Genomic DNA, 23,365 nt, shown 5'->3' with positions numbered 1-23,365 from the left:
TAAGGTTCGAGGCTACTCCATATGAAGTGCGACTTCCGCCACCCTCCATATCACATTCCAAAGATGAAGATTACAAAATCAAGATGATTAAGGGCTTGAGCACACCATAGCCTCATGGCAACTTTGAGAAACTTTGAAGATTCAGCCAAACAAATTACTCGAATAGCACCAAAACTATTCAGCAAGGATCTGAAAAAGTACTCAAGGCTGTTGCATTTGACTATGAAGCGCTCGAGGGCTTATCGGGGATAGATCCCCAGTACCCGCAAGGAAGGAAGAAGATGGACTCCTACTAGGATTCCTCTGTAATCCTACTAGGACTCATACCATGTAATCCTACTAGGACTCCTACCTTATAACCGACTAGTAATCCCGCCCCCTGAGTATATAAAGGAGAGCAGGGGTCCCTAGATCGATAGGCGAAGAACAACAGAGGACCAAATCCTCAACACCAAACAACACCCAAACGCAGGGCGCAATATACAATACCCCGAACAGGACGTAGGATATTACGCTACTCTGGCAGCCCGAACCTATATAAATCTGTGTCTTCTGTTCTTGCTTTTACCTTCGAGTTCCAGGTCTAGCGATCCCCCGCCAACCAATCTAGTACCTTGGGATACACCTCGGTAAGTTGCCGAGTCTAAACACTGGTAGGAGGTGCGATAGAAAATGAAAAAAAGTGTGGATGTGGATGAAAGAGTGTTTAGAGTAATTATTAATTAAAAATCAATCACAACTAGAAAACTATAAGTAGACATCTATATGAGTATTATGTTGAAGGATTAAAAAAATGAGAGAGTAAACAATTTTAACTATTAACTAGAAGTTTAATTTGTAAATAATTTTCAAATACAATAGCTTTTAAAAGCATTAATTAAGCACGGGTTGATGGACTAGTAGTTGCAAATACACAAACCACGAAAGGCAAAGAGAACTGGAACTTCATCACAATTGATAACCGTAAATTATGACAATGGATCTACTCGTTCAGGTTCGATGGCAATAGATACATCTATCACTTCAAAAACTATATGCATGGCATGTTCTTGGAGGGATGGGGAGGGGAGATACCTCTATTACGATTACATGCATTACTCCGTTTTTGTTTTTATGTAATCGTATATTACATATGTCTCTACTTTTATCACAGAATGTTATACCTATGGGGTCGAACTAGTTTCATCGAGAGGTAGGCAAGAATTTATGAGTTTGTTTTCACCAAGTGGAGGGGCGGAAGATGTGTGCATGCCAGTCACAAGGTGGAAATTACCAAATCTCTCATAGAGAAAACAGGGGACAACATAATTTGCAATCACATATACTTGGCACATATTGCATTGCACGAACCAAAAGAAACACACTTTTGAGGTTCTGGACAACAATTATTATGTGCTTCTCAATCCGCATGTAGATTGAACAAGTAACCAGGGATGCCATCGTTGATGACCCAATTATTATTCACAAACAGATAAATACAGCAGGATTTGACGACACGCATATATTTGCTTGTGGAATACCCATCTGTCAGCAGATTGCCGCATCGCGCTTAATGCTTGGGCTTCGGCTTCTTCACTATCATCACGGTGCAGTGTGCATGGTGGGCACAGTAATCGCTCACGCTTCCAAGAACAGCCCTGATGGAGGTTGAAGAGAGTCAATAATACAGAAGGGAAGTGAGAACAAGGAGAAACATTAAGTAGACAAGGAAAAGAATGCAGCTACGAAGTGTAAAAAAGGAAAGCAAACTGTTGCCCAGTATGCAGATAGGGAGTGAAGAGAAGGGAAAAAAATCCAGAGACGACAGGTTCGTTCAACCGAGTCTATAAACTCCTAATAACAGTTGAAACAATTTCTTAATTCTAAAGGTATTTGCCAGCAACCAGATTTCAAGATTAAATTGCGCACGGTGTATTTGCCAGCAACCAGCAACAATTTCTTGTGATTTGTATTATTGCAGGTGTACGCATTCATCCACACAAGTTCAGTGATCATCACTCTTATAACATGTTAATCTGAAATCAGTTGTGTTCCGTTCCGTCGTCGCCAATAAATGGGTGTCTCTGGTTTTGGAGCAGAGAGGGAGGTGCTGGATGGAAAACAGGGGAGGAGAGATTAAAGAGGAGGAAAAGGAGAGTAGAGGCAGAGCAAGACCTTTTGATGGCTCCGTAGCCGTGGCTGCCGACGACGAGCATCTCGGCGTGGTGCCTCTCGACGGCGTCGCAGAGGACGTTCCGTGCGTCCCCCTCCATCGCCTCGTACTCGGCGTCGGCCACCTGCAGTTCAGAACACGGAAACCTTGCGATTAAGAGGGGAAAAAATCAATTCCGATTCGGCACATGTGGATGGAGTGGAGCGTACCTGCGCGCAGAGCTCCTTGGCTTTCTCGATGACGCGCAGCGCCGTGCGCTTGAGGTCCGCCTCCACGAACGGCAGCACGTCCGCCGCGCCTGAATCGACCCGTCGTTCAGTGACCCACTCCAATAATCAATAATCCCCATCCACCTCGAGGTGGAGCCATGGAGGGGAAGAGGGATACGATGGGTGGAAGCAGCGCGTACCTGGTCCGGCGAGGCCGACGGCGGATGCGGCGGATGGCTTTGCGGTAACGACGACGAGGCGGTACTGCTGCGGCTGCCCCGCCGGGAAGAAGTGCTGGAGCGCCCACTGCAGCGCGTAGAAGCTGTGGTCGCTCTCGTCCACCCCCGCCACCATCGTCATCTTCCCCGCCGCAGCGGCGGCCGTCGGCGCGGACGACGCCTCCTCCGCCATGGCTCCTAGTTAGATCTCCTCCCTCTCGGCTAGCAGCTCCCCTGGGTTCCTTCCCGCAACACGCACGCGCTCCGCTCCCGCTCCCCAGACGAAGCGCCTAGAAGAAGCAACGGATCGCACTTGGCAGCAGGTGCCAGTGCCGCGCACACTTCCACCTCTCCTAATACAGGATATCGTCGCCCACTGGCAGGCGGGGCCCACCTCGAATTATTGAGGGGAGGGAAGGGCTGGTCCGTGATCCGGAAGTGGTCTCCGCGGGCCGCGGCACCGTGCGTGCAAGGTCGCTTGCCGTCTCGGGCTAGGCTCAGATGCGGCCTGTACTGTACCCGGTATGTAGTGCCGGTGGTCACTCAATAATGCACCACGCGTTCAATGGATGGATGGAATGCTTGGAGCCTGGAGGGAGGAGCCTCGGGGAAGACGACGACAGGCAGACCCGGTAGTTCAGTGGCAGGCACGACCGCGATGGCTGATGGATGGATATAGACGTACGGGGGGACGAAGGCGCCTCCACCGGCTGGAGCTGGACCGCCGGGGTCGACGGAGTTGGACACGTTCCCTCTCCTCCCTTGCTTTTAGAGCTCTTTTATCCGCTCACGATGCCCCTTTTGCCTGCCTGCTGCGCGCGCCCGTGGCAATGATTGGCTCCCGGGCGGCGATTAGCCGTGCCGTCCCCGGCAACCAAACCAAACCAAAACAACCGAGACGTGTGTCCTTCCCAAGCCAATAGCCGCCGATGGAGCAAGGAGGACTGAGGAGTGCGTGCGAGTGCGCTACGAGCTGCACTGCATAATTTCTGTGGGAGCAGAGTCGGAGTACGATCGGGACTCGGGAGGATTTGTCTCACGGCAAATGATATTGCTTTTTATTAAGAAAACTAGTCCCTCAAGTCGTGCTCCCGCATGTGTTAATGCTTTTAAAAATTATTGTATTTGAAAATTATTTAGAAATTAAACTTCTAATTGATAGTTAAAATTGTTTACCTATTACTCTCTTATTTTTTAATCCTTCAACATAATACTCATATCAATGTCTACTTATATTTTTCTAATTGTGATTGATTTTTAATTAATAATTACTCTACACAACCTTTCATCCATATCCACACTTTTTTTTTCATTTTTGTATCGCACCTCCATATATTATGTTTAGCATAAAAATCAATATTTTTCATCACTTCCTCACATACATGTATAAATGGTCTATATGGTGTCACTCATCATGTGTGTATACCTTAACTTAGTATTTCTATATTAACAATGACATAATAGGTAATTTAGAATCATCTATTAATTTACTTTTGGATATTTATGTATGCACATAAAGGTAATTAGATTACAATTTAGGTGCTTACTTTAGATTATTTTTAATAACAACGTACGTGGGTAACTTAGATATAAATTTAGAATGACATTTTAAGTTATCCTTTATAATGATATGCATAAGTAAATTGGATTGGAAGAGCTCGGCAATTTAGATAAAGGTTTAGTGTTTATTTTAGAATATTTTTATAATGAAAGTGGTGGGTAACTTTTTTTAAAATATAATAGACCAATGACTATGATTATTAGAGTTTATTGTATTGATGTTTGATGTTTCTAATTTTTATGAGAATTTTTTAGGATTTGTCCTTTTTTCTAGCGTGTCTCGAAGAACTTAGTCTCCAATGAAAAAAAAAATGAGGCTACATTGCTACAAAACTATTACCTTGAGCTACCTCTTATTTGTTAAATATTTGAACACAATACTTATATAGATATATCGGATAGATTTTAGTTAGTAATTACTCTATAATATTTTTATCCATATTTATAATCTTTAACTTTTCACGTTGTATCGCAGTTGTACACTTCAATTTGTTTAATAATGGATCCTAAGTTTGAGCTATAATTTTAAAATAGAAATCAATATTCTCATCACTTGCTCTATATCTTTATAAATTATACACACATCATGCATATGTATATGTACCTTAATAATTATATCATATACTAATATATGATTTAGAACCATATATTGGTCTATATTTGTAATTAAGGTGATTTGGATTAAAATTTAGCTTACCTCATATTATTTTTAAAAATAGCACATGTGGGTAATATAGATGCACATTTATGGGTTACTTTAAGGTATTTTTTATTTAAGTATTAGTGGTGGACAATTTAGTTACAAATTTAGGAGGTTATTTTAAATTATTTTTATAATAACATAAGTGAGTAATTTTGATGACGGGCCTTGCTAAAGTACACCTCTTTCCTCCTGGACCCTTGAATTATTAAGAAAAAGATGTGAATTAAATCTGGACTCTTGATTATTAAGAAAAAAATCCAATTAGAAAATAGAAAAAAAACTACTAACCCACTTCTGTCCAACTACCGGTGACATTTATGCATGCATCCATCCAGTATTTATCTCTTTAAAGTCCTATCAGCATGCGTGCATAGCATCATAAAGATTTTAATTTTTTCCATAATTTTTTTCTCTACTACCGTGCAACGGCATGTAGGTCCCATGTCTTTCATGTCTCATAGTATGATTTTTATTCGTGACATCTACACATGTATGTTATTTCTGATGTTGCTAAAAATTTAATCTCATATCCAAACAATTTCTTGTTACAATGTTACTTATGATACAATTGTTACTTCACCTAAAAATTTGACATGCCACGTCTCATTGGAAATATGTCGCATATAACGCAATTATTACTTACCTAAAGAAATAATCTATTAGATGTCAAGAAATATATTTACGTATGTACATTGCAACTCACTTGCAACCATTAGTATATTTTTTTTAAAAATAGATCAAGTACATACGTGCATCTGTCACATAATGGAATTAGATATACATACATATTTTTTGAAGTTTTTTACACATCACGCTAGGGTAGTTAGATTAGGGGTTACTCACATGCAACCATTAGTATATTTTTTTAAGAAAAAATAGATTACGTATGTACGTGCATCAGTCACGTAACAAATTAGATTTACATACATATGTTTTGAATTTTTTTTACACAACACGTTAGGGTAAGTTATAGTAAGGGTTACTTTAGTTTATTTTATATAATGGCATAGGTGGGTAATTTAGAGGTAGATTTAGGGGGTAATTTAGGCTATTTTCATAATGGCATAGGTGAACATAATAGATCCAATGGCTATGATGATTTGAGTCTACCAATTTATGGGTAGATATTTTGTTTTTTTGAGAATTTTTAGAATTTCTCTCTTTTTTTGAGTGTCCACCTAGAATTCTAAGTGGCTTTCACCTGGAGGCTCAACTCCAATTAGTAATAGTAAGATATTAATTAGTTGAGATTTTTTTCTCTCTTTTTTTTGCGAGGGAAGTTGAGGGGCCTTTTTTTTCCCTTCTTTTTGCGAAGGAACTCTGTTTTAGAGTAATATACAACCTGATAAAAATGATTTTTCGTTCTCCAAAATCTTACCTCCAATACTATGGCGATGTTTGACTGGTGCTAAAGCTGTCATAATTAAGCTGACCAAACTAGTACCCTTCCATATGTTGTCTCTGTCTCTCTTTTTTCAGCCCAATGTGCATTCATAGGCAAAGGAGGTGCATGCAGACGCTAAACGGGCACCCACGTTTAAGTTGGTGGCAAAGCTTACGTAGCCGGACCTTACTGGGAAGAAAGATGACTACAGCTGAAACAGAAAACGAAGGCAACAATGGAATGTCGTGTCGGTGTGCTGTCGTGTCACAGTGTGGCCGGACCGCCGGAGTAGGACTAGCGTTCCTGGGCCATGGCGGCCTTGGCAGCAGGTGTGTGGCTGGAACTGGGCCATTGCGTTCCTTACAAGTGTGGCCGCAACTGGGCCTTGGCCCGATAAAAAATAAAGGTAATTCATTGTAGTCTGCCGTGCTGAGCCCAACCCGCAGGAAAACGGCGCAGTTATCTTAGGTAGTGTTTGGTTCGTTGCATGAACCGGTACTCGTACGAGTCTGTCCAGAATCAGAAACGGTCACCACGTTTGGTTGGTCGAATTGAATCGAGCGGTGCAGGATAGGGTCATCCATATTCTAAGAATATTCCCATCCCATGCTGAACCGAGCGATGTGGCAAAATCGACGGAACGGACCGATCCAGGACCAGGCGCGCTCGCCTTTTCACCGCCCACCTCCCCTCCGCTCGGTTTTTCACCGCCTGCCTCCCTCCGCTCGTTATTTTCCCCACCTCCTTTGTTTCTCTCGCCCCCTCCGTTTCTTCTCTCACCCCTGGCGACGGCGCTGGGCGGCGCCCCGCCCACGCCTTCTCCAGCAACCAGCGATAGTAGCCGCCCCGCCCACGCCTCCTCCAGCAACCAGCGACAGTCAAGAGTTGGACCAGGTAAGGCCGGCACCCCCCTCTCTCCTACTTTTCCAGTAGATCTAGGATTCGTATTTGACCTTACGCGCTCGTGTTCTGGATTCACGGATGGTGTGAGAGATTGGGGCTTTTTTTATTGTTCTGGATCTGGACGGATGAAGTTGGCCGTCTGCTTGTTGTGTAGAGGCTTCCTGTAAGAATTTTAGGATTTTGTGCAGGCTGTGACGTGCTCTTGTGATGGTTCAGGCCGATCTTCGAGATGCTTGTAGTGCTGTACTGGTTTCACCTCTGTACTCAGCTTGTTTTGTTTTGTTTTTTTTTTCCGGTAGCTTACCTTGACCCTTTGGGCGTTTAGAAAGTGTATTTCTGAAACATGATTGATATACTGTTCTGACACAGTATGGTTAGTTATGAAATTGATACATTTTGCACTATTTTGGGTAATGTAGATGGACAACAGGAACCTTGTTAGGAGAAAATTATTGATGCTTATTATCGCAGTAGCAGCATATGCAGCTTCATGTATGGTGGCTTTGTTTGTGACGTCTAGAATATTAAGCAATAAAAGGCAACGTATTACTTATGGGCCAATGGAGGAGAGGGATAAGTCTAGAATTGAGTATCTTAACACAAGGATCTACAAGGATGATACGACATGCACAAAAATGATAAGGCTTAAGAGAATCTCATTTTTCCAGTTGTGCCAAGTTTTGAGGGAACGCTCTCTGTTACGTGACACTAAACATGTATGCATTGATGAACAAGTTGCCATGTTCTTGAATACAGTTGGTCACAACCTACGAAATAGGTTAGTTGGTACTAATTTTAATAGGTCAGGTGAAACAGTTAGTCGGTACTTTGGATTAGTCCTCCATGCCATAGGTGAGCTATGCAATGATCTTATTCGGCCACCTTCATTGGAGACCCCAGCCAAAATTGCAGGGAACCCAAGATGGGATCCATACTTCAAGGTATGACACGACAAACCCTAGATTAGGGATATATGGTCATAACTTTTGGTTTCTGATTTTTTTATGTGAACAATAGGATTGTATTGGTGCTATTGATGGAACACATATAAGAGCATCTGTTAGTAAGTCTATGGAAGCAGCCTTTCGTGGTAGAAAATCATTTCCTACCCAAAATGTTATGGCAGCGGTGTAGATTTTGACTTGAAATTCACAAATGTGCTGGCTGGTTGGGAGGGGACAGCACATGATGCTGTGGTTTTAGCTGATGCAATAGAGCGTGAGAATGGACTACGTGTCCCGGAAGGTAACATAATTGTTTCTAGATATTTATGCTCATACCAATTCAATTGAACCTTATTTAATCACCATGTTGGTAATATCTTAGAAAAATTCTACCTAGTTGATGCTGGATATGGAGCCAAACCCGGGTTCATGCCACCATTCCGTGTTGTACGGTATCACTTAAATGAGTGGGGAAACAACCCTGTACAAAATGCTGAGGAGTTGTTCAATCTTAGGCACTCTTCTCTACGGGTGACTATAGAGCGTGCCTTTGGATCACTCAAGAGGAGATTCAAAATTCTTGATGATGCAACCCCATTCTTCCCCTTCCGCACTCAAGTTGATATTGTCCTAGCTTGTTGCATCCTTCACAATTGGGTTATTTCTCAAGGAACAGACCGTTTCATTCTACCAGAGAGCAATTGGACACCTAACCCTTGAAGGATAACAAGGCAGCTAGCAAATGACCATAGGTTTATGGTTGACAAGAGGCAATTGATTGCTGAAGCAATGTGGGCAGATCGTCAAAATCACTATGGACATTAATAATGTTCTTTGTATTGTACCAATGAACTATTTTTTGTGTTGTTTATTTTCTCAAATTTATGTAGCAGCTATGAACCATTGTGTTGTGCCTAGTGGGAACCATTATGATGTTGTAATATGAATCCTTTTACTGTTTAATAGGAATGCTTGTGCTGTTTTGATACGAATCATTGCTAATTTAACATGAATAATTTTTCTATATTATGAATTCTTATGTTTCTTTTGTATGTTGTAGGAGATGGACCAGGAACATCAGGGAGATAACTTGGCTGCACATGGTGGAGGTGCAATTCAATGGACAAGTGCTATGTCAAGCTTTATGCTCAACTACTTGTCTCAGCTTGTGGCTAGTGGCACTAAAACCTCTTCAAGCTTCAAGCAAGTTCATTTGAATACTTGTGCAAGGGCTTTGAATGACTGTCTGGGTGTTCATGTCACTGGTACACAAGTTAGCAACCACCTCAGAAAGTGGAAAAAGATTTATGGAAAGATTGTGAAGCTGAAAAGCTTGAGTGCAGCTAATTGGGACGAAGAAAGCTGTACCATAACCCTTGAGAGAGAGCACTACATTGGTCATATTCGGGTTAGTTGCCATATGATTGTTATTACTGGATTGAAATTTTTACCTTATGCTCTTCTTAGTTTGTTGAAATTGTTGTCATATGAGTCTTAATATTTTACTAAAATTCATGGCACCAATGTATTTGGCTTGCTAGGACCATCGTGAGGATGCCAACTACTTAAACACTCCAATTGAGCACTACCATGAGATGGCCACTATCTTTGGCAATAGTTTGGCAACTGGTGCATATGCCAAGGGAGCAAATGACCCTCTCGCTACAGAGGTTACTGAAACAGAGAATGCACCAAAAGACACTGAAGATGCTTCACCTACAAATGATCAAGTAGGGGCAATGCCCGATGAGGTGACAATGTCTGTCAACAATACTGGCGGGGAGTCCTCAGGTACTAAACCGCCACCACCAAAGAAGGCCAAGGTCACTGTTGAAGATCCTAATATTACCATGGTGACTATGATTAGCCAGAGCCTCGGGAACTTAGCAGCAGCCATAACAAATGTCACCAAGGCCATTACTTCAGATGGTGACATTCCTGAGGGACTTTATGATGCCATGATGAGTATCCTTGGATTTGATGCAGCCCATCTTGATCACTACTATGCTTATTTGTGTGACCATCCACCACAAGCAAAGGCCTTTTACAAGTTGCCCCTATCAAGCAAAATGATATGGGTTGCAAGGTACATCAAGGAGCACCTTTCCGATGCTGATCTATAAGTAGCAATCTAAATATTTTGCTAACCACTAGAACTGTAATCTATGGTGGTTTATAATTAGTGATTGTGTGTTGTACCTAGTCATGAACTGTGTTGGGGTATTTTGTAGCATGTTGGTGTTGGTTCTAATATTTTGCTAACCGTAGAACTAAAACTACAGTGGTTGATGAACTACTACGGTGGTTGATGGTTTGATATGTTTGAACTATGGTCTGGTATTATCTCAGTGTTGGGCTTGTCTCTGTACTCGTTGTTCAGTGTTGGGTTTATATCTGGATGCGTTCTTTTATGTCAATTTATTTATCTAACACGCTTTATTTGCTTTCTCATTATATTAGAGGTAAAGTTACCACCTATAGTAGGGAAGTTACCATACCCTGATTCATTCAGGTAACCAAACATGATCTTGTACCATCCTGTATCATCCTATTCAAGCAACCAAACAAAATCATGTACCATCTTATTCACACAACCAAACATCCAACTTGTATTATATCGTCCAGAATCATCCTATCCAGATGAACCATCCCATACATGTTCCACTTCATTCAAGTAACCAAACACTACCTTACCTTTCAAGAAGCCCACCGGTTGCACCGGCACTATTTTTTGCACTATGGAATCAGGAAACCGCCAAAACTTTCCCTCTATTTTTTGCTCAATGTTTGACGGTAGTAATATTTACTCCAACCTCGAATGTTCCTCCATCCGATTTCTCAGCGAAAGATGCACTGATTTCTCACCAAGTACATACACCATTTGTCAGTATGTTCCTAGTAACATCAATGCCACGCTAGCATAAAGATGGCTCCAAAAATACCCACTCAAGTCATGGCCTTTGCTTCGAACATGCTATGGAGAAAATAATTAGCACAAGAGCCTGTTGGCAAATTGAACTAAATCCCAAAAAATGTTGGATCTGCCACACAAACATGCTCTTGGAGGTAGGACAAACGGAGCAGCACATGTTTCTCAAGGCATATAAAAGGCACGCCACCAGCCTTTGGATTCTGCCGCACGCTAGCCCTGCCAAAGCGTCGGCACGGCCAAAGTGCGTCAAAATGAACTACGGGAGGTCAGGCCTGCCAAAACTTTTTTTTTCCTTTTCAGAGGAAGAGAGAGACGTCTAGAAAGAAGAGCAAGTTCCTGTCAGAAGCGGCCAATGGGCTGAGCAAAAGCAACGAGGGGCCAGGACCCAGGAGGGCCCAGTGTTTGGCAATAATTCCTCCTCCTTCCTCAAGTTCCCAATTTTCTTTTTTTTAAAAAAAACATGCAGGAGAACTTAGGTATCATTCCATTAAGAATAAAAAATAAATGTATACTTTTCCTGTTAGGCACCAAGTGCAGAACATTTCATTTCTTTTAGTTCCTTTAGGTAAAAGAACACATCTTTTTCATGCAAAATTCGTCATCCATGCATCAAGACCGCTTCGGGACAACGCCTTTTCCGTTCCCGAAAGCTCAACTCCGGCCTGTGCGGCTGCAGGCGTCTCATGTGTCACTGCGCGCGAGTAGATTCTCCAGCCAGTTCACGTATCAATCGCAATTCAATGCCCATGCATGTGGCTCCTGGGCTGAGCTGATCCGAGGCCGGCGATATGCTCGTGCTGTACGTGTTTATGCGTGTGGCATCCCATGGCGATGGGAACTCGTCTGATTGTCTCGTGGCTATCAGATATGCTGTGCGGCCTTTCAGAGCTCGGATAGCCGGTGAAGGCTTTTCTGTGATATGATGTGGGTGTTTAGTGTTGGGAGGCTATGTTCTTTAGTTAATCATTGGAATCTGTAAGCATCTAGAGAAAATTAGTGCCCTATCTCTGTGTCCTACTAATGGGTGCTTGCGTGGAGATTCCTTTGTTTCTTTCTGCTGTCGTGCTATGATAAGTTGATAAGGGAAACAAATGGAGAAGAGAATAATTATGCTCCTTCAGAGCCTCAGAGGCCGTAGTTTGTTACAACCGAACCTTGTGATAAGACATCGAACGGCCTCTTATGGTAGGACGACTGATCACTGATGCAGAAAAAGTTGCTGGAACAATTGCAGTTGTTTCAAGTTGCAGATCAGCCACCACCAAGAAGCTTCAGAGTTAATTCAGGCCTCCCAGAGAATATCAGAATACAATCTCAATTCTCACACAGGCAACATAACAGTAGAGAACCAAACACACGCACACACACACACACATCTAGAGAGAGAGAGAGAGAGAGAGAGAGAGAGAGAGAGAGAGAGAGAGAGATACCACTAAACAACAACACAACACTGGGAAGGAAACGACCTGCCGGAGCTGGATTATACCACACCAACCAGCAGACGAGTGGAGGAGTGACGACGGGTTCAGCAATAGCCAACAGCTAGCGTTGAACGTCCACGCCGTACGGCAGCGGGGGAGGTTTGGTCTGGCTGCCTTCCCCTTCCGTTCCACCGCTTCCCAGATGCCGCCTGCCTCCCGCCCGGCTGCGCCCACCGACCTGTCCTTCTCGGCTCTCGCCTGCCCGAATGCAGCCGCGGAAAACCTTAACGAAAGTGCGTCCACAGGAATTCCTAAAAACTCTGCTTTCGGTGGAGGCCTTTAACCTACAGAGGAGCCACCGATGGACTTTTCTGCAAGTGTAATTAATCCTTGCAAAAACAAACTAAAGAAAAAGTTTCCGCAACTTTAGATCATGTCCTCTCTTTTATTTCTTCGCATCAAACGTTACATATATACACTTCGAATATATATAGAAGTCGTTTCAAACATATGCACAATTGATAAGATTGGTTACAAACTTACATGCCATATTGCGTGTTCATATCTGTCGAATTTTTTCTTCCTCATTTTATTTTGGAAGAACAGGATTTTCTCTTAATTTACTTAAAAAATAATTATTTAAATTTATACAGTACTACCTCCGTCCCAAAATTATAGATCGTTTTGAATTTTTTAATACATAGATTTTGCTATGCACCTAGACATGATATATATCTAGATGGATAGCAAAATCATGTATCAAAAAAGTCAAAATGACCTGCGATTTGAAACGGAGGGAGTAGGAAGGAAAGGAGAAGAGATCCATCAAACTTATAATAGCTTGTGTGGAAAAAAAAACTTGGATAGAAATCAATAGCAAATCATTATCTTATATGACAATAGTTATATACACTTGGAACATTCTAACAAATCTACCCTTTTGTCTTCCGCATTGTTTCAGAAAAAAGTGGGAGAAACTTAGCCCCATTGGAGATGTAATTATATGCATATGAATGCCATCGTCTGATGTCATGTAATATTAATAATCCCTTTACCGTTCTAGTTTATAGATTGTCCGTTTGAATGGTGAGTAACATAATCCTGTTTACTATATTTATTTATATACAGCTGTTCAAATCTAAAACTTATCTTCCAAAATATTAATATGAATACTTTTTGGGGGCACCATGTGCTGTGAAGATTCCTCACCTTTTGCTCGTGTTGCTAATGATCACAGATGACAATAAGAAGATGAAATTGTTATTTAATGAATTGATGGATTAATTAGTCGGTTGTCGTAGTTGTACTTTTTTCTATAGATAGATTATTTTACGAGTTTTTGAGGCACAGCCTGCACAGCGTACAGACGTGAGGAAGGTAGCAGGTAGTAGGTTTGGTCTGCAGATGATGCCTGCACGCTTCTGCTTGCACTCTTGCTGGCCTGTCCCAAAAACCTTCTCCAGATGCCCCCTAAAACAGATGAACTCTGCTTTTAGCGGGGATTGTTAACTTGGAGTGGATCAGGTGAAGATTGAGCAAAAGATAAAAACAGTGTAGATTGTTATACTAACACCGAGCCACCAACAACGGTTTGCGTGTTTTTTCATTTATCTCACCATGTCGTCTTTGATTATTTCTGACTAAAACAACAATATGATAGGTTCCTGTACGAGGGATACCCCGCGAGAGGAGCTAATGACTCCAATGTCTAAAGAAGCCTAAGGCCCAAATGTTCGGTGCACCCCCAAAGCGGCCCACATGTCGCCACGGCCCATCTCCCGACCTCCTAAGGTCGGTCGCGATAGACCACGTCCCACCGAGCCACCAGACTTGGTAGGTGGGACCTGCACGGAGCCCGGGGGGCACTCCACCTACCCTCCGACTGAAGGAAAGGCTGGCGCCATGCCCCGGCGTATTAAATGCGAGCCCTGGCGCCCCTAACCACACCACGACTGCCTGCGCACAGGGACGTGACAAGGCAGAGGAGCCGACCTCTAACAAGGAGGTCCAAGGGTGAGGCCACACCCTTCAGACCGCCTCCGGACGACCTGAAGGCAGAGGCCTCATGGCCCGTACGCATTCACGCGCCTAGACGTCATTATGACCATCCTCACCGTGATGACCCATCGGGATCAGGGTAAAGCGGCCACGACAGGTCTAGTACGGGCTCGATGGACAAGGTGGGGCCCAGGACTAGACCCCACGGCGTTGAGTGGCCGTGAGGGCGCCCAACAGGTCGGGAAAAGCCGAGGTGATCGGCACGCCTCATCCCGGCTGTTGACTCAATGCTTGCTTGCTTACTCCAGGTACGGACGTCAGCAACAGTACCCGTCCCGTCCCTTGCCACGGGGTTGGTAGATGGGACGGAAGCACGCCACGGAGCAGGCCAGATCGCGCGTAGGCAACCCATGCTGCATAGAATCCGCCTTGCATGCCGTGCAGGCCCACAACCGGCGAAGGAGAACAAGACAAGAAGGTCCTAACAATAGGGTCCCACGTCATCAAACTAGGCCAGCTTCCCCGACCATCGCACGGCTCCCGACCAGCCCACAACCGGCAAAGGAAAACAAGACAAGATCCTAACAATAGGGTCCCACGTCATCAAACTAGGCCAGCTTCCCCGACCATCGCACGGCTCCCGACCAGTCGGGAGATCCCTCCTTTCTTCAAAACTATCACCCGGTCCCTAGCCTGGGAACTGGGCCTTCTTTTTCCTCTCTCGATTCCACAACTCATGCATTCACACACACACTCAACTTGATCACTTGCTTGCAAGCACCCCGTTGTAAGCTCCAGTGTACTCGAAATCAAGGAACAACGACTCCTACTGAAACTGGACGTAGGGATATATATAAATCCCTTGTTCTTGTGTATTAGCCATCGGAAGTGAGGAGAGCACGGCAAATGATCACTAGTTGGCAGTACAAAACACCACACAATGTAGGTGACTTCTGCTTGTCGTTACTAAATTTATTATTAATTTTAAGTAAATATCGTGTGTACTATCTTGTTGTCACGCACGTTTGATTTCTTACTTATTAAAACAACAGATTTGTCTTCTTTTTTGCATTGCTAATTTCTAATGTGTTTTATTATTTTGATTACGTAAACAGGATGCTGTCGCATGCAAAGTGGTGATGATTTTCATCCTCATTCCACTCTACCACAAAAAATGGGCACATAGTTCGTGTTATTCGTTGTTTGACATGCGTGACCATTTTTTCAGAATTTAAAGGGCAACAAACTTGACCTGTATTCAATAATATATGGTGTGATGGGTATGTACTATGAGCATATTTAATATTGAATTTTTCTAAAATAGTAGTCTTTCCGGCTTAGATAAGTGTCGTATTTCTGCATTAATCAATATGGCTTTCAAAACACAACCTTAACTATTAATTTTATTAAAAAAATATTTCTAAAACATGGTAAAAGTACAGTTTTATAACACTGTATTTCGAGATAAATCTAATCATGTAATTTGAAATATCCAAATTCAACGCATGTAAAATAATATACAATCAAAGTTTAGAATAATTGACCCATGACCCGCCCTTTGCCTAGTCTGTGCTTGCGTGGAGATTCCTTCACTTTTGCTTGTGTTGATAACATGATCAAGGACTAGAACAACAAAGCAAAATGTTAGTTAAAGGATAGATGGATTAATTATGCAGGCCTGTGCTTCTCTTACCCGGACATTAATTTACAGATCCCCTAGCTGTGAATAGAAAACACCCAGAATCTATGTCCTAATATTATACCAATCAGCTAACTTGGGATTGACACAAAGAACAGTTTTGAGCCACAGCCTGCAGCACAACGTACGGCACCGGGGGAGGTTGGTTTCGCTGCCCGAATTGCAACGGCACGAAAACTGAACAACCTCCCCCAAATGGCCCTCAAGAAGGCTGGACTCTGCTTTTTTCTGGTGGAGTTTGGAGTTACTCGGTGCAGCTTCTTTCTTAATTTTCCCCGCATCTTCTCTCGTTTTGTTTCTAGCATCCACCTGTCCGTTGTTTTTTACTACTCCCTCCGTCCCAAATTATAGGTCGTTTTGACTTTATTAGATTCATGCACTTAGATATACCCTATGTCTAGATGCATAATAATATCTATATATCTATAAAAGCCAAAACGACCTATAATTTGGAACGGAGGGAATATCTCTTATGAAAACATCACATGAGGGGGTCTTTTATATGAAATATATAACATCGTTGCTATTTCTTAATATGTATTTCTTATTTCCTAATACGATAACGTATGTAGGACCCTGCAAGCACACGACCTTCGAAGAACCTTACCTTGGTCTTAAACATGATTCGTATTGAGTGGTGGACCTACAGATCGAACGGGCCCAAGCAAAATCCTAACACGTCTATCTCCACATCTCCAATTGAAGACAACGATTGCGACCTGAAAAGAAAAGGAGTGCGTTAATGTGTGCACATGCGTACAACCTAATGAAAAAACCCCTGGAAAGTTTTAAACCACTCCAATTCCTCGATCCACCGTTAACAGTATAAAACTCCAGTTAGCTATGCAGTGCAAAGCACACAAGGGCACCTTATTAGCAAATAAAAATCCTAACACTGTTTTGCATATCACTGTGATTAGGAGCTGCTTTCAAAACAAAAAAAAAAGTAACACGTGATCACCAGCTCGGAGGATGCACGGGGCATTCGGTCAAATACCAGGCGGTCAATTAAAAAGAGACCCTCCCTCCTAACGAACCATTGGTTCCAGTCCTGATGGTCTATCTGCTCGTCATCCGTCTTGCACTATATGGCTGCAGTGCTGCCCTGTACCAAAAGCAACCTCGCAGACACAGAAAAGCCACAGGGGTCTGCATCTTTCGCTCTGCATGTTTTTTACAGACTGTCCGATTGTTCGGTGGAATATCCAATGAGATTAGGAAACTGAAGGTGTGGGCCCGGGGGCAATTCGGTCATCTTCCTCGTCGCCCACGCTCCCGGCGCGATCAGGTGCCACCTCCGACCCGCCCCTCACCTGAGGCAGGCGGTATTCCGACCGGCATCACCTATCCACATCTCTCTCTCTCTCTCTCTCTCTCCCTCCTCCGCCCTCTCCCGCTGCTCCACGCCTCCCACCCCACCCCCCCGGCCCCCCCACCGCCCGTGCCCACCTCGCCCCAGTTCCCGCCCGCCCGCCCGCGCCGCGGCTTATCCACCACCACCCACCTCCGCCGCTGGGCTGCCGGATCGATCGGGATCGCGCCGCCGCCATCCGCGCTCGCGGGATCCTGCTCCTACCATGCTGCGGCGCCGCGCCCTTCCCCGACCGCGCCGGCCAGCCCAACCGCGCCTCCCGCTCCCCGACGACCACCCACCCCTCGCCGCCGTCCTCTCCTTCCTCTTCATCCCCACCTAAACCGCCCGCCCCCACCGCCGCGGGGTCCTGGTGGCGCTTCTGCTTCCTCCTCGGGCTCCCTCGGCGGCGCTGCTGGTGCTGGGAGTAGTAGTAGCGGCGGGCGGATCGCCGCGGGCTCGGCCGGCGGGATGAGCCGGGAGGGGCAGAGGCTCTACTGCGCCGCCGCCGCTGGGGCCGGGGGCGTCGGGATCGGGGTGCTGTCGATGGACCTACTGGGCCAGGTGCTCGACCGCCTCCGCGAGCCGCGGGACCGCAAAGCGTGCCGCCTCGTCAGCCGCGCCTTCGAGCGCGCCGAGGCGGCCCACCGCCGCGCGCTGCGGGTGCTCCGATGGGAGCCGCTCCCGCGCCTGCTCCGCGCGTTCCCGGCGCTCGAGCGGCTCGACCTCTCCGCCTGCGCCTCGCTCGACGACGCCTCCCTCGCCGCGGCCGTCGCCGGAGCCGGCGGGGGGCTCGCGGGCCTCCGACGCGTGTGCCTCGCGCGGGCCAGCGGGGTCGGGTGGCGCGGGCTCGAGGCGCTCGTCGCCGCCTGCCCCAGGCTGGAGGCGGTCGACCTGTCGCACTGCGTCGGGGCAGGGGACCGGGAGGCCGCCGCGGTGGCGGCAGCGACTGGGCTCAAGGAGCTCAGGCTGGACAAGTGCCTCGCCGTCACAGACATGGGGCTCGCCAAGGTGGCTGTCGGGTGCCCCAGGCTGGAGAAGCTCAGCGTCAAGTGGTGCCGTGAGATCTCCGACATCGGAATTGATCTGCTCGCCAAGAAATGCCCTGAGCTCCGCAGCCTTGACATCTCCTACCTCCAGGTTGCTACTACTATATGAGTTGTATACTGAAACTTTTCGTTGCTTGGTTAGCGGAAAATTGAAAGATGATTACTCGTGGCTAGATATGGTTTGGGGCTCAGAATGAAATGCTGTTTAGATAAAAGAGAGAAATTCCTAATTTCCTATGCAGCAACAACACCAGAAATATCCCTTAGTCAAAAAGTAGTTTTGGTAGTCTAGAGATGTCTCATTAAGAGGCACATGGCAACAAATGCAGTGGCAGTGTCCAACCATTCTAAATCTTGATTTTTAACCTGAAAATTGTCATGGATCTTATGAAATTGAACTTATTGGACGGTTCTTGTTAGAAGCTAATTCATATGGGTGAAAAGGTGCTATTCAAAACAGTATGGATCATATTGTTGGAGACTGTTTGGAACGATTGCGGCTTGTGTAGGAACATTTTGCATCTTTTTTGCTTTTTTTCCCTATCTGTAGGAAGTAGTGACAGTTTCGAGTTTACAGTGGTTATATGTAACACCTGGCTTGTTTGGACTTGTTCTATGCAAATGTTTTAAAAATCAGTAACAAGTACTTGATCTGTCCTGCCATCTAATAGTCGGTGCTTATATCTCTCGCCTGTTGAAGTTCTGAATGTGTAATCAGGTGATTATGTGGCCTAACTACTTGTTATACCGGTAACTATGTAGTAACAGGTAGATAGTAGGGATATTTGTTATTTGTAATTTTCGAAACCTTCCTGTGTCACCTTGTGATACTGGCATAGTCCCTGGTTGGAAGTTTAAAGTTTGAACTGCACTAGCATGTGAAGCTTTATGATCCTTGCAATTCTCCTCCAACCTAACCCTTTTACTACAAGGGATTACAAAAGTGTAAGCAAGGTGCTATGTGTGAGCCTAGCCCATTCCATGTAGGGGCTGGGTGTCGAAGCAATTTTTGCCTGGGTGATACATTATTTACTTTCACATTTTTTTGAAAGAATATTTAATTTCACATTGGAGTAATGGCATCATTCTGTTGTACTTCTCTTCTATTGCAGGTGGGTAATGGATCCCTTAGGTCAATATCCACACTTGAGAAGCTTGAGGAGTTGGCAATGGTTGGTTGCTCATGTATAGATGATGAAGGCCTGGAATTGCTGAGCAAGGGGAGCGACTCACTGCAGGTAATCACACTTTGAGATGCTAAACTTTTATAGACTTCAATGCATATTATTGTGTCAATTTGATTATGTAAAATTTGGATAGTAGTTATCAGTTTCCTGACAGTTGGACTTCTACTAATCTGAAAACTAGAAGTTGGATACTTATAGTGTGTGCAGCATGCCAGCATCACTGGCAACTAATTTAATGCTGACTTTTGATCTTTTTGAACATTGATCCCTTCTAAGAAGCTTCTTTTTATTTCAGAGTGTTGATGTGTCAAGATGTGATCACGTGACTTACCAGGGATTAGCTTCACTCATAGATGGTCGCAAATTTCTCCAGAAGTTACATGCTGCAGATTGTTTGCATGTGAGTTGGTCTTCCCAACATTACTTGCTCTGCACTCATTAGTTCTTTTTTCTGCACAATGTGAAGTGTTCTATGGTTATGCTAACAAAATTGTAATTTAACTAAAATATTATGAGGGATTCGACCCTCATGAAGAGTGAACAAATAATCAAAAGGGGCACATGTCTGACTGTAATTTGTTGCCATTTTTGAAACTTGTAGGAGATAGGACAGCATTTTCTGTCCAAGTTGGCAACACTGAAGGAAACCTTGACTGTGTTGAAACTTGATGGTCTTGAAGTCTCGGACTCTCTCCTTCAAGCCATTGGTGAAGGTTGTAACAAACTTTTTGAGATTGGACTAAGCAAATGCAGTGGTGTTACAGATGAAGGAATTTCATCTCTTGTAGCTCGATGTAGTGATCTAAGGGCAATTGATCTTACATGCTGCAATTTCATCACCAACAATGCTCTTGATTCAATAGCTGACAACTGTAAGATGCTTGAACGCTTGCTGTTAGAATCCTGCTCTTTGATAAATGAGAAGGGATTAGAGCGGATTGCAACTTGTTGCTCCAATCTTAAGGAGATAGACCTCACTGACTGTGGAGTGAATGATGCAGGTTTGTGGTCTCTACTATTGTGTCTTTGTCCATTTTTTATCCAAATCTGTTAATTTTAAATTGAGCACAACCATATATCTATTAATTTCTACTTGTTTCTGCAGCATTGCAGCACTTGGGTAAATGCTCTGAACTGCAAATATTGAAATTAGGCCTATGCTCAAGTATTTCCGACAAAGGCATTGCTTTTATTAGTTCAAACTGTGGAAAACTCGTGGAGCTTGATCTCTACCGGTATTCTAACTCTTCTCATTTAATCTTTTATCATGATTCTTTCTGTCTTCATGCATGAAAATAACATGTCTGTAATATTCCTTCCTTCAGGTGCAATTCGATTACCGATGATGGGTTGGCAGCATTAGCAAATGGCTGCAAGAAGATTAAGTTGCTAAACTTGTGCTACTGCAACAAGATTACTGATAGTGGTTTGGGCCACATAGGCTCTATGGAGGAGCTGACAAACCTTGAGCTGAGGTGCTTGGTCCGCATCACAGGCGTAGGGATCTCCTCAATTGCAATCGGATGCAAGAGCCTGATAGAACTGGACTTGAAACGTTGCTATTCCGTTGATGACGCTTGTCTGGGGGCCCTTGCTCGTAATGCGTTTAACCTTAGACAGGTAAATAATCTGCAGAGTTTAAATTCCGTCCTTTCAAATTCTTAAGAAGCAGGAACCTTATAAGCCTGTCCTCATTCTGCAGCTTACCATATCGTACTGCCAAGTCACCGGCTTGGGCCTGTGCCACCTGCTGAGCTCCCTGCGGTGCCTCCAGGACATCAAGATGGTGCACCTCTCGTGGGTCTCCATAGAAGGGTTCGAGATGGCGCTGCGAGCAGCCTGCACAAGGCTGAAGAAGCTGAAGATGCTCACTGGGCTGAAGACCGTGCTGTCCCCTGAGCTCCTCCAGATGCTGCAGGCATACGGTTGTCGCATAAGATGGGTCAACAAGCCTCTCGTCTACAAGGACTGTTAGACTGCACCCTCGTTCATCTCATCGCCTGTGCAGTGCAACATCCGCATGGATCGCAAATTCACGATCTTCCAAGCTTCTCATCGGCTTATGTTGTGAGCCATGTGACTGAAGGTAGCCTGCAATAATCGTTGTGGGCGTAAGCTCCCATCTCAGTTGATATGTATATATAATGTTCAATTTTCATGTTATTAGAGGTGAGATGTATATGATGCAGTGTGATGGTCGTGCGTCATGGAGACTTTGTACTTCTGCATGTAAATTACCATGTGGCTTCTTGCTCTGATGTATGGATGAAGGTTGAAGGTCTACACTTCACATGGAACCGTCGTGAGTTGCATGTAGATGGAGTTCAAAGAATTGTTGCATAGCCCTTTTTTTAATGGATCCTTTGTTTCTTGCTGTGATTTCCCCGATTTTCACAGGTTGTTTACATGGTTCTGAGAACCTTAAAGATGACACTTTGTCCTGCTCTAGAACGCCCATCAAGTTGAAAGGGACTCTTCATAGTGGTGAGTGCATGATAAGCAACCTAACCCTCAACCGCAGCACTATAGATTGGTTATCCTGATTGGTTCTTGGATTTGGCATGAGTTAGGTCCAGCCGGCCGTGCACAAAGTAGCCAGTGCCATTCGGTGAACATAGGACAACCATTCAGATCAACAAAAGAAACCTTAGCAAAAAGGAACCTCATAAACCATTACCTTCAATCACAAATACTCCATTCATCCCAAATTCTAAGTTGTTTTGGTTTTTCGTTTTGGTTTTTCTAAATGCATAAATTTTATTATGCGTTTAGATATATACTAGCAAATATGCCCGTGCGTTGCTACGGGTAAATGTTATATACTATTTAGGATCTATCATAGAATGCAATCTTATCTCTAATTTTAGTTTTTGGTCTAAATTGATGAGAATTTTGTGTGACATGTCACCGGCCCGACGAGCTTATCTAACCGTGTGTTTGGATTGAGGGTCGAAGTGGGTTGGGATGGGTCCGACCCACTTCGACCCATGTTTGGTTGGACAAGGTGTGGGTTGGGTCGGACCCAGAGAGGGAATATTCTCCCAATATCCGGGTTCATCCGGTCCTTCCAAAATGAAGGAATCATCCCGACCCAGTTGAACGGTGTCGTCGCTCCGTCATCTTCTTCTCGCGCTCGCCCAACGCCGCCTCCGCCTGCCCGACCCCACCGCCGCCCTCCTCCGGCCTGCCATCCGCCGCCTGCCCTCCGCCCGCCCGGCGCCCTCCCGCCGCCGCCTGCCCGCCCCCTCCCGCCGGCCCGGCAGCGCAGCTCCTCTGCCTCCGCGATGCCTCATGGCCGCGGCCCCTCTGTCTCCTCCGCTGCACCCCATGGCTGTGGCCTCTCCGACGTCCGCGAGCTCCTCCGCGCGCCGGTGTGGCCAAGCTCGGGCGGATGCGCCAGCAAAGACCGAGCGGCTGGGAGGCGGCGGCGGGGGCCAGCGTGGGGGTGGGAGCTGACGGTGGGGGCCAGCGCAGAGGTGGCTGAGGAGGAGCCACCGGTGGGAGCCAGCGCGCTGGCGGCCAGGGAGAAGCGGGGGCGGCGCTAGAAGGAGTGCTTAAAGGAGGAGAGGAGGAAGAAGATGGAAGAGAGGGAAAAAAGAGGATGACAGGTGGGGCCCACAATTAACGGTGTTAGAAGGACATCCATCCCAACCCT

General features: G+C 44.9%; 2 protein-coding genes and 1 pseudogene across 2 annotated transcripts; 2 read left to right on the top strand and 1 right to left on the bottom strand.

The window, feature by feature from the left end:
- Nucleotides 1-1,308: 1,308 nt before the first annotated feature.
- On the bottom strand, nucleotides 1,309-3,104 carry LOC117846904 (universal stress protein PHOS34). The gene is made up of 4 exons (XM_034728025.2): nucleotides 2,562-3,104; nucleotides 2,362-2,450; nucleotides 2,155-2,276; nucleotides 1,309-1,637 (listed from the first exon to the last, which is right to left on the bottom strand). Exons 1-4 carry the CDS (start codon nucleotides 2,770-2,772, stop codon nucleotides 1,550-1,552), a joined length of 510 nt encoding a protein of 169 aa, XP_034583916.1. The 5' UTR covers nucleotides 2,773-3,104; the 3' UTR covers nucleotides 1,309-1,549.
- A 4,566-nt stretch (nucleotides 3,105-7,670) lies between these two features.
- On the top strand, nucleotides 7,671-8,793 carry LOC117849312 (protein ALP1-like; annotated as a pseudogene).
- An 8,820-nt stretch (nucleotides 8,794-17,613) lies between these two features.
- LOC117849457 (F-box/LRR-repeat protein 3) lies at nucleotides 17,614-22,089 on the top strand. Its single transcript, XM_034731016.2, has 7 exons — nucleotides 17,614-18,614; nucleotides 19,636-19,761; nucleotides 20,006-20,110; nucleotides 20,312-20,711; nucleotides 20,816-20,945; nucleotides 21,036-21,330; nucleotides 21,413-22,089. The coding sequence occupies exons 1-7, from the start codon at nucleotides 17,946-17,948 to the stop codon at nucleotides 21,683-21,685; spliced, it is 1,998 nt and encodes a 665-aa protein (XP_034586907.1). The 5' UTR covers nucleotides 17,614-17,945; the 3' UTR covers nucleotides 21,686-22,089.
- Nucleotides 22,090-23,365: the final 1,276 nt, after the last annotated feature.

The sequence above is a fragment of the Setaria viridis genome, chromosome 3 (genome assembly GCF_005286985.2).
Source record: "Setaria viridis chromosome 3, Setaria_viridis_v4.0, whole genome shotgun sequence".
In the NCBI taxonomy this organism is placed as follows: domain Eukaryota; kingdom Viridiplantae; phylum Streptophyta; class Magnoliopsida; order Poales; family Poaceae; genus Setaria; species Setaria viridis.
Note: the sequence above shows the minus strand (reverse complement) of the source record. Positions and strands in the feature narration are given on the sequence as shown.

Excerpts from the sequence above, each read along its gene's own strand:
- LOC117849457 (XM_034731016.2), top strand. The coding sequence starts at position 17,946 with ATGAGCCGGGAGGGGCAGAGGCTCTACTGCGCCGCCGCCGCTGGGGCC. Across the intron at positions 18,615-19,635 it reads TTGACATCTCCTACCTCCAG|GTGGGTAATGGATCCCTTAG; the intron begins GTTGCTACTACT and ends CTTCTATTGCAG. Across the intron at positions 19,762-20,005 it reads AGGGGAGCGACTCACTGCAG|AGTGTTGATGTGTCAAGATG; the intron begins GTAATCACACTT and ends TTTTTATTTCAG.
- LOC117846904 (XM_034728025.2), bottom strand. The coding sequence starts at position 2,772 with ATGGCGGAGGAGGCGTCGTCCGCGCCGACGGCCGCCGCTGCGGCGGGG. Across the intron at positions 2,451-2,561 it reads CGTCGGCCTCGCCGGACCAG|GCGCGGCGGACGTGCTGCCG; the intron begins GTACGCGCTGCT and ends GGGTCGATTCAG. Across the intron at positions 2,277-2,361 it reads CCAAGGAGCTCTGCGCGCAG|GTGGCCGACGCCGAGTACGA; the intron begins GTACGCTCCACT and ends TCTGAACTGCAG.